Source organism: Labrus mixtus, chromosome 20 (assembly GCF_963584025.1).
Source record: "Labrus mixtus chromosome 20, fLabMix1.1, whole genome shotgun sequence".
Classification (NCBI taxonomy): domain Eukaryota; kingdom Metazoa; phylum Chordata; class Actinopteri; order Labriformes; family Labridae; genus Labrus; species Labrus mixtus.
In genome coordinates, this window is record NC_083631.1 from 24391211 (window position 1) to 24401210 (window position 10000).

Consider the following 10000-nt stretch of genomic DNA (forward strand, 5'->3'; position numbering starts at 1 on the left):
GGTTTTGTTTTTTTATTCAGCTGCTAGACCGAATCAGTAACTGAAAAATGTTTAAAAAAGGAGCAATTACCTCTGACACCTAGTGGTTAAAATGGGTACTGCAGTCTAAATTCTAAACATCATAGAGAGCTGTCCCCCCCCCTCCTCTCTAGAGTCCATGCTCACTCAGGTCACCATGTGGTGGACTCTGAAGCTTCAGTGTTTATCCAGCTCTGCATGGGTCTGTAAACCTTTCTGTGTTCTAACCTCTCTCCATTTTTCAAAAGCATCTCCAATATTGATCCTAGTTTGAGCACGTTTCTGCTCGTGGAGCTTATTAGAAACATGCAGAGGCTTTTTAGGTCGGGTACAATCACTTCTATCTGAACCACTTCTCTTGCCCCGCTTCCATCGCTGCAACACCTGTTGACCTGATAACTGCTCTCATATCTGACAAACCGAGGGGCGTCCAAAACGGCCGTGTGGGGGCGTGTCTTAAAAGCGCCTACCTTCTCTGGTCCAAACAAATCCAGAGCATTCAGGAGCAGAATCTAAAGTTAGAAGGAGGACATACTGGCTGCTGCATTGTTGTCAGAGAAGCCAGCACTTCAACATGTTTCCTTAATGATCAGATAGTAAGATACCTTTATCATCTCACTCTCTACACAGCTCACTGATTGGACCTTTAAATGAACAAACATCTATTTCATAAGACAGGTGCTAGAGAGGAATGAATCCATCCAAAGTTACAAACAAACTCCTACACATGTCTAAACTGTACGAAAACATTCACAGTGCTTCTGTGACGTAATTAAAAAGAAGAAATGAGTGAACATTCAGTGTGTGTCATCTGTTTGTTATTATTAGATGTTAACACAGTTTCTGTTTGTATCATGATGACTCTGCACACAGCTTCCTGATAAATATCATCTCATCACCTCTTCCATTACAGCCTGCCTCTTTAAATATTCTGCCCACAAGGAAACATCTTGTAGATTTTTATTTTTAGCTTTTTGGACTTCAGGGACTCCGTAGGTCTCGATATTGTTCGATTAATATTATAATCATAATATTCTGGTATCATGACATTTAAAGATGTACTCCAGCTGAAGCACGGTGCTTCACAGTCTGAGCTCCGTGCAGAGTAAACAGTAAACACCGAGTGAGTAAACAACAACAACAACAACAACAACAACAACACGGAGCTCCATCAGCAGCGTCACGCCGACTCACCGTCGATGTCTCCCAGGGTGAACTCGTCTCCTAACTCCGCTAAAGTGGTGTCCATGTTCTCCATGGTGGGGATGAACTCTCCGCTGTCCATCCTGTCACCGGGAGGGAGGACACCCACCGGATGTTCTGCGGCGTTCAGCGACGCCCACAACAACCGTTAACCGTTAATGTCGATGATTCTGTCCGGGAAGATCCGGAACACGACCCCGCAGCCTCACAGGAGGCAGACTTCTACGTCGATGAATTCATTCACATCAATTGATGCTTAAGACGGCGCCATCTTGTTTTACGCTGTTTGCGTCATTCACAAACAGACTCTGTGGTCCAGGGCGTTCTCTCATTGGCTCAGAGCTAGCTGTTGTTGTCATGAGACCAGTCCTCGTCGTCCAATGAAAAGGTCGTATTTAGCGTGGTCTGATAGTACGTCAACATGGGAAGCTCCTGTTGTTTACAAACCGCGCCCCCTACGTTCATGAATAGAAGTGAACGTCATGACGGAAACAGCCCTTCACAATAAAATGACACTGAGTTGTAAATAAAATATAATAAAAATATATAAATAATACATTAAGCCCTTAATCATTTAATGATACACTTAAATATAAATAAATTATAAATATAATTCATATTTATTTATTTTTCTAGTTCACTTTTATTTAACCAGTAAAGAAAACTCATTGAGATTAAATCTCTTTCCTGAGTGTCCTGGCAAAGACGTAATATCTGAACACTGTCATAGAAAACTTCAGTTGTATCAGCAGTTTCATATAAAAACATTTCACATAAAACATCAGACCCAAGCGTGTGAAGTGATGAAAGTTTATTTCACTGCAGAACATTTTAAACAACTTCAACTTTGAAATCTAAATTTATAACTTCTAAAACATGTTTGGTTTCATTTTACAACAAGTGAAAACACTTTAATTTTCATCAGCCAGTAAGAAATCAGCTTTTAATACTTCAGTCCTTTTGTTCCTTAATGAGCAGCCATGACTTCAAGAAGAGTTATTAATGACATCGCCTCTTAATAGTACTCACATCAGCCTTCAGAATCTCCTTTTATATTTATTACTTTAGGATTTTTCAAAATAAAAGCAGAAAAATAATTCATGTTTCTCAATTTGATTTAGACTGGATTTATGATATATTTATGTGTCCCACATTCTTCCTTTAAAGTGTTTTTTTAAATCAAGAGAAACAAACCAAAAGCTTTAATGTGACCGTTTCCCTGATTAGCTATTAGTTGCGTGATCTCAACAAACATCTGCAATTGTAATTTCTAGATCTGCCTTTCGATCATTCCTACACATGATACCGAGTCTGTCACACACAGGTACGTTTGTGTTTCCATGGCAATAACAACACGTCCATCTTTCACTCTTGATTCCAAGGCCAGAAAAAAACAGCACAACGATCTCATCCAGTGGATTCTGAGACTTCAGGATCTATTTGTTCCAGTAGATCTCATACGACTTCTTCTCTGAGAAACTGGCCTCTGTCGCTCCTGTTCCACTCCTCACTCTTTCTTTTACCACCTTCACCACCAGACCACCGGCCAGGACGATGCCTGCTGCAGCCTTACCGATCTCAGCCACTGCGTTCAGGAAGCATGTTGTTGCTCTCACTGTGCCCAAGGGATCTGACACAACTGTGTTTGTCACTGATGTCATACTGGGCCCTGTTATGCCACACAGCGCACCAGGAGACCCTGTAGCAGATACAGCTGCTCCTGTAGCAGATACACCCGCTCCTGTAGCAGATACAGCTGCTGCAGCAGGAGCAGCACACTGAGAAGTTGCTGCTCCTGCACTCAGACTCCCCACAGCGCCTGCTGCATGCTGCCCTGCTGCTGAAGCTAAACTCTGAGATACAGAGGCGTTCACTACACCCGCTGCTCCTGCTGATGCGGTTTCAGTTCCACTGAGGGCTGCAGTGCTCCAAGCTGCTCCCTCCAGAGCTGCACCCAGAGCAGCTCCAGCTCCCAGGGTGCCTCCCACTCCCGCTGCCATCCCAACAGCAGAGACTCCGATGAGGCTGACCTGCCCCAGGGCATCCAGTGCGCCTTCACCGGGACTCTCAGCCTCAGCACCAGCAATCGCTCCAACAGAACCGCCCAAAACTCCACCTGTTGCTGCGCCGAGAGCCAACGCTGTTTTCCCCGAGGCCGCCGCCACTATGGCCCCCACAGCTTTCCCAACACCTGTTCCTCCGGCTACAGACATCCCAGCTAACTGACCTGCAGCGAAGCCCACAGAGTTCCCCATCAGAGACGCCCCGGCTGCAGCAGCTAAAGGGGCAGCTGCCCCAAACACTGCTCCAACAGCCATCCCTGTGGCTCCAGCAGCCACCAGGATCTTCACTCTGTGCAGAACTTTAGCCGAGAGAGCCGCCTCCCTCCTGAACGATGAGCGGAGAGACTGTCGCCTTCCCACCGCTCTGCTGCTCTCTCTGCGTCTGCCTCTGAACTGCTCCCTGCACTGTTTCACTCCGTCCCTCAGGAAGCTGAAGGTGCTGCATCTGCTCTCCTCCCTCCACCTCTCCACCCTAAAGTCCTCGTCGCTCCCTCTCCTGACCTCCTGTGATCCACCTGCTCTGTTTGACTCCAGGTCACACTTCCTTCGTTTTGTAAGAGTAGCCTGCTCCTCCAAGCTGCAGCTGACCCCCCCCTGTTCCTCCCCTTCTGCTTGCCCTCTCTCCATCATCATTCTTCTCTGCTCCTCCCTGATCGCAGCTTCTGCCTCTAAAAACATCGTGTTGGTATAGAACCCTGTGCTCGTCTGTTTCACCATCTCGTACACCTTTGTTAACAGTTCTTGAACCTGTGCAGAGTTACCAGGGTCCTTGTTGTTGAGTACATGGTACCGCCCCCCACACCTGTCAATCAGAGCCGTCAGTCCAGCTGGTGCAGTCTCCCTCAGGTACTCTTCAATCCCCATCCCCTCCAGGTCATCGCCCCTGGTAAAAAGAAGCAGGGTGTGCTGACAGAGAGCAACCTCCCCAAATATCTGCACCAGCTCCCGGGCGGCCTGGTGTTCACTGTCAGTGTATCGTCCTACAGGCACCACCAAGAGGAAAGCATGAGGCCCGGGGGCGGAGAGAGACACACACTTAGCGATCTCTGCATGAATCTGCTCCACACTGAGGTGAGTGTCCCCAAAACCCGGCATGTCGACCACGTTGACCCTCCTCATCCTCCTCTGTGAGAGAGTCTGTCCTTCCACTTTGTCGTCCTCTTCCTCGGCGAGCTCGGTGCTCGCCAGCTGACACACCTGGGTGACAGAACGGGCGCTGATCTGTGACAGGAACTCCCTTCGACCCAGGATGGTGTTTCCAGAAGCACTCTTTCCAGATCCCGTCTTTCCAATGAGGACGAGCCTGAGTCCTTCACCCCAACTGGTTTCAGAGTCTCCTTCCTTCTCGCCCTCCATCAGAGTCTTCATTTTCTTCTCTTCGCCCCCTGGTGAGAAAACCAGAGCAACAGAAACTGTCTGTAACTGCCTTTTCTTTAAATGCACCTTTAGCATGTCATTGTCTTCAAAGGAGCTCAAATTAGACCCTCTCATATCACTAAACTAATGTAGGCGTATCAGAAAGAAAGTGGTGACGTGTATCTGAACACCTTTTCTAAATTGTAGTGATTGTCCCGGGTTTTGTTGTACTTCAAACCTTTAATGTAGCGTGTTTTAAAATCATGACCCTCTGTCATTAAAAGGTACAGTATGTAATAATACTGTATTTAAATGTTGGTTAAAACACAACATTTTGATCACTGTATGTGACTGACATCAAATTAAAAAGTTCATAATGGGACTTTTTGGTAAGATAAAGTAATCTAATCTAAATAACGGCTAATTTATCTGTTAATTATTAAAACAGAGAGTTTAATGTGGCGTGTAAAAACCTAGAAACGTTTATTTGTCAGGAAGCTTCTGGACATGAACAGGTTAGGGTCAAAGCTAGCGTTATAAACTACCTGCCGGTGTTGTGTTGTAAAGAGTGACCTTGTTAACTGGAGACTTCCGGCCCAGTCTGTCTGCGGTTGTCCTGGTTACGAATCGTACGACAGATGTTAAAGACGGAAAAATGTCCTGACTAATTCCTCTTTTTGTGTTTTTCAATAAAGAAATACCTGATGAGTAATAACTATAAAAGATTAAACATAAAGACATTAGTTCGGAACTCAACATCTGATGCTATTGAAAAGTCGCCAGTTGACACGGTCACTCTTTAAACCGTAACACCGGTATAAACTCGTTTATTCGACCAAAACTTGTCCGTAAACCAAAAATCAAACATCACATATAAAGATCAAGATTTAATCCGTAATGTAAAGTCGATATTTGCTGTTTTAAAGCGAACTAATAAGAAGAACTGACAGCAAAAAGCTAACTACGCATATGAGAGCTAGCTTTAGCTGCTAACTTCTGACTGCTGAGCTACAATCAGGAGATGAACTCTTACCGGAGTCCACGTTTAAAGACATCTCTCCTAACAACGCAGCTTGTTCTCTACAGTCAGGCTTTGTGGGACACTTTCTGGGTGTTTCGGTCGCTTTGGTAGCTACATGTTGTTGAGCTCTGACTGCTGAGCTAAAAACAAAACCATCAGATTTCCTGTTTAAAGAGAATCTGCTGTCTGCCCCCTGTCGGCTCATTAAAACATCAAACACATCAAACACTTCACGTCACAGTCACTTTATTTCAATAAACTTGATAACAAAATGGCTTGTTCATTCTGCAGCAATGATCTTCTTTTCTCTGAATACACAGATCGTTTTTATAACAGTCGTAATAATATTTTATAATCACATCAATCTCAATGTACGGAGGCCGATCAGGGCCAGACACGAGCGAGAAATAATCAGGAGGGTTAGTGTCATTAAGAAGTTCCAGAAATAAAATCTAAATGTGAAGAAATAAAGAAATAAAGAAGAAAACATTGAAATGTTAAGAATAAAGTTTATATGTAGAGAAAAAAGTAAAAAAATCTAAATGTTCAGAAATTATTCCACATTGGAGAGAAAAACGCAGTCGAAAGTCAAAATCTAAATGTGGAGGATAAAAGTCGAAATGCTAAGAAATAAGTTGAGTACAATTTGTTTTAATTCTCAAAATTGTATTTAAATTGTATTTTTTTCCTGACGTTTACTTTTTTCCTCAACATTTCGACTTTTTCGAGTGCATATTGAAATTAAAATCTTCCTCCTTTCATATTTATTTCTCATGTTTGGCCCTAATCCTCTTCCGTACAATTCCATTTAAACCATTTTAATGACGATTTCCATAAAATAAAATAAAACAAAATACTGAAAACACAGAAACAGGTGCTGCTGCTAGATGAAGAGTCGCCACACAGGAATGCATCAAGGTCTTTTATTTCTGTTGCCGTGGTAACAAACAGGTATCGTATTCAAGTTTAAACAACCTTACTTTCGACGTTTCTCCTCGTTACAGAAAAAACAACTACAGGGATTGTTGTAAAAATATGAAGTCATGGGTTTAAAGAGAAACGACGACTCCCTCTGAAGGCGAGGAAATAAAAAAACATGAAGAAAAAAATGAAAATACTCCGATAAACCGTCCCTCAGTACGGAGGCCCGAAGTGGACAAACATCTGATCCAATTCATCTCACTGTCGCGGGAGAACGAGGCTGGTGTTCAGCGAGCGACAGTGAGCACAGCGAGACACGAGAGACTTGAAGCGAGCTGTGATGGATGGCGAAGTGAAGACGAGGACGGAAGCCGAGTGGGTGATGATTAGGCGAAGAACGTGGACACAGCGCCGTACGCAACAGAGCGAGTGACAGAGTGAGTGACAGAGCGAGTTTGAGTTCTTAAATAACTTGATCAACTTATTCAACCGTTTGGCCCGTGTCCACAGACGGCGCCTGTTTTCTATGTAAAGCCAATGTAATGTAGCGATCACCGTTATTGAGTGATTATTTTAAATGACAACAGAGGACGCCTCCACACCATCAAGAACGGTGCCACGCGTTGACCAATCTGAGCTACAGCGAGCCGTCGCCTCCGAGTGACCTGCTCGTAACGAAGGAAGAGCGAGCTCGATATGACGAGATAAATAAGTTCTGAAGGAAACGTCTAACATCGACCTGTTGTTGCGGGAAAGTAAAATCAACTGTCTGGAGGAATGTCCGCTTCAGGCTTCCGTATTTCACATGAACATAAACAAACGATGACCTTTAAACTTGGAGCAGCCAGAAGAACTTCATTTAAAGTTTCTCAAGAGAAACGGAATAAAATAAAGGAAAAACGATATCACAGGGACGAGTTCCAGCTCGACTCCAACGGGCTGAGGTGGCGTTTGGCGAGCACATTTGAAGCACGTGAGTTTCAGACACATTGAATCTAAAGCAGACACGACACAGCGGGGAATCCTGGGAAAAGATTTGAAGCAACTTTTATTCCACTAAATTCATTTTAATCCAAAGTACATTTAAATAACTTCAAGGTATCAAAAATCAGCTCCGCCCCTCTCCGCAGACGGCGTTCACTTCCTGTTGGTTATAAATCACTGCAGAAAGCGACTAACCTTCTGCGTCACTTTGAGGCGTCTTAGAGAGCGCCTGGCTTTCAAACACGCGACGACAGCTTTCACCGTCCCCGGCGTCTGCAAGTCGAGCCGCCTCTCGTTGGACTGTGCGTTTTGTAGCTCCTCCCTCGTCGTCTCCTCTCGCTGCACGAGTGCGTCGGTGCGGCGCTATAGCTCGGTGCGGGAGCGGGAGATACGAGGCCCTTTCCTGATCTCTTTCCTCTTCTCCTCTTTCCTCCTCCTCTTCTCCTCCTCGCGCAGAATCTTCTGGAAGGCCTCGGCCGTGTGGAGCACCTGGAGCGCCGGACGAGAGAGTTACCACGATTTAAAAATTGGGAAATTTCAATAATCAAATCCTGCACAATATCATCGACAACTTTTCAGGACAAAACGTTGTTGTTGATGTTTTTGTGCAGGAGTTTGTTTTGTTGTGTTTCTCTGCTGCTGTGGAGGAGCAGAGACGGAGCGAGCATGTGGAGGCGGAGTCTAGCAGTCAGACAGAGTTCAGGTGTGCTCGGGGAGGCGTCTCCATCTTTTAGTGTTTGAGACGTTTTGAGGGGAAGAAGGTGTCGTGTGTATCGTACTCACATCGTCTCTCTCCGTGCGGTACGGGTTGGTGAAGTCCGGGGCTTTCTCGATTATTCCCAACTCCTGTGACATCTGGAAACAAAAACAGACCCATGGAAGAAAAGAAGAAGAAGAAGAGAGTTCTTATTTCATCAAGACAGAGAGTATGGGACGACACTGGGGGGATACAGTTTAATCATAATGTAAATACTAATGGAAGCCTGAGTGTCGTCCCCGTCTGTTCCTGCAGGGGGCACTGGAGTCCCATCGATGGCGGTCTCCATGCTGGAAATGCTGTCTCAGTCTAACTTTCAGTCAACCTAACGACAGGCTGAGAGCTGGAGCTGAGGCGGGTTTTAAACCTCCTGACAAACCGTTACACCGCGCCCACCTGTCAATCAGGTCAGCTACACGCCTTATTGTGAATAACTCTTATCCTTCATCAAATCAAAACTGATGAGTCATCAAAACATTCACCCCCCCCGTACAGTGTGTGTCCATCGAGACATGAGCTAATCACACCTATTTGGTTTTTTGAACCAGGCTGTAAACATGTTAATCTCTGCTGTAAAAACAGACTTTTTAGAATGGGTGTGTATGTGACTTCCTGTGCTTCTGCAGCCAGCCTCTAGTGGACACTCCAGGAACTGCAGGATGTTACACTTCAGCATCAGCTTCATTTTTTAACATGGAGGTTCCTGCTTGGTCTCGCGCCCTGATAACACACGGCTACATTTCTTAATCTATGAAAAATAAAAAATATGATTCATATTTGTTCGGTTTATAGAATGTTGTGTTTTATAATTTGAGCTTCAGATACTGTGAGTGACAAGTAACAGAGGGCGGGGTCAGAGAGGTCTGAGTGTAAACTGGGGTTCAAACTGCTGCAGCTGCTTTGAGCCTCAGAATAAATCCACTATTTAATCGTCTTGGCACGTTGCTAAGGTCACAGTGAAACCCTGCAGGAGTTCATTAACCCGCACATTAAAACAAGAACATTTTATGTTCTCTGCTCCTGTAGCTTTTCTAAGGCGACGCTGCAGCGTCAGCTCGTTACATCCTCACGCTGAGAGTAAAACCAGAGCGAGCTGAATGAAGACGCTGCTCTCATAACTGTGCAGGAGGAGGAGGAAGAGGAGGAGGAAGAGGAGGAGGAGGAAGCGGAAGAAGGAAGAAGAGGAGGAGGAAGAGGAGGAAGAAGAGGAGGAAGCGGAAGAAGGAAGAAGAGGAGGAAGAAGAGGAGGAGGAGGAAGAGGAGGAAGCGGAAGAAGGAAGAAGAGGAGGAGGAAGAGGAGAAGGAGGAAGAGGAGAAGGAGGAAGAGGAGGAAGGAGGAGGAGGAAGCGGAAGAAGGAAGAAGAGGAGGAGGAGGAAGAGGAGAAGGAGGAAGAGGAGGAAGGAAGAAGAGGAGGAAGAGGAGGAGGAGGAAGAGGAGGAAGAGGAAGAAGAGGAAGAAGAGGAGGAGGAGGAGGAAGAAGAGGAGGAAGAGGAGGAGGAGGAGGAAGAGGAGAAGGAGGAAGCGGAAAAAGGAAGAAGGAAGAAGAGGAGGAAGAGGAGGAGGAGGAAGAGGAAGAAGAGGAGGAAGAAGAGGAGGAGGAAGAAGAGGAGGAGGAAGAGGAAGGAGGAGGGGGAGGAGGAGGAGGAAGAAGAGGGGGAGGAAGAAGAGGAGGAAGA

General features: G+C 45.4%; 3 protein-coding genes across 6 annotated transcripts in view; all 3 read right to left on the reverse strand.

Annotated features, from left to right (window-relative positions):
• srebf2 (sterol regulatory element binding transcription factor 2) overlaps window positions 1-1510 on the reverse strand; it is a 44156-nt gene extending 42646 nt beyond the window's left edge. Inside the window, exon 1 of one of the 4 annotated variants that reach the window (XM_061027206.1) lies at window positions 1213-1510. In XM_061027206.1, coding sequence (XP_060883189.1) covers window positions 1213-1303 — 91 coding nt within the window. In that variant the 5' untranslated portion in view covers window positions 1304-1510. The remainder of the gene's footprint in view (window positions 1-1212) is intronic. The other 3 variants (XM_061027204.1, XM_061027207.1, XM_061027205.1) reach the window with 3 other exon arrangements.
• A 1147-nt stretch (window positions 1511-2657) lies between these two features.
• Window positions 2658-5859, reverse strand: LOC132954478 (uncharacterized). The gene is made up of 2 exons (XM_061027031.1): window positions 5674-5859; window positions 2658-4669 (listed from the first exon to the last, which is right to left on the reverse strand). Exons 1-2 carry the CDS (start codon window positions 5693-5695, stop codon window positions 2658-2660), a joined length of 2034 nt encoding a protein of 677 aa, XP_060883014.1. The 5' UTR covers window positions 5696-5859.
• A 1745-nt stretch (window positions 5860-7604) lies between these two features.
• LOC132954615 (coiled-coil domain-containing protein 134-like) overlaps window positions 7605-10000 on the reverse strand; it is an 11510-nt gene continuing 9114 nt past the window's right edge. The window contains exons 6-7 of the mRNA XM_061027221.1: window positions 8350-8421; window positions 7605-8055 (exon numbers count right to left, since the gene is read on the reverse strand). Of these exons, the coding sequence (XP_060883204.1) occupies window positions 7930-8055; window positions 8350-8421 (198 nt within the window). The 3' untranslated portion in view covers window positions 7605-7929. The remainder of the gene's footprint in view (window positions 8056-8349; window positions 8422-10000) is intronic.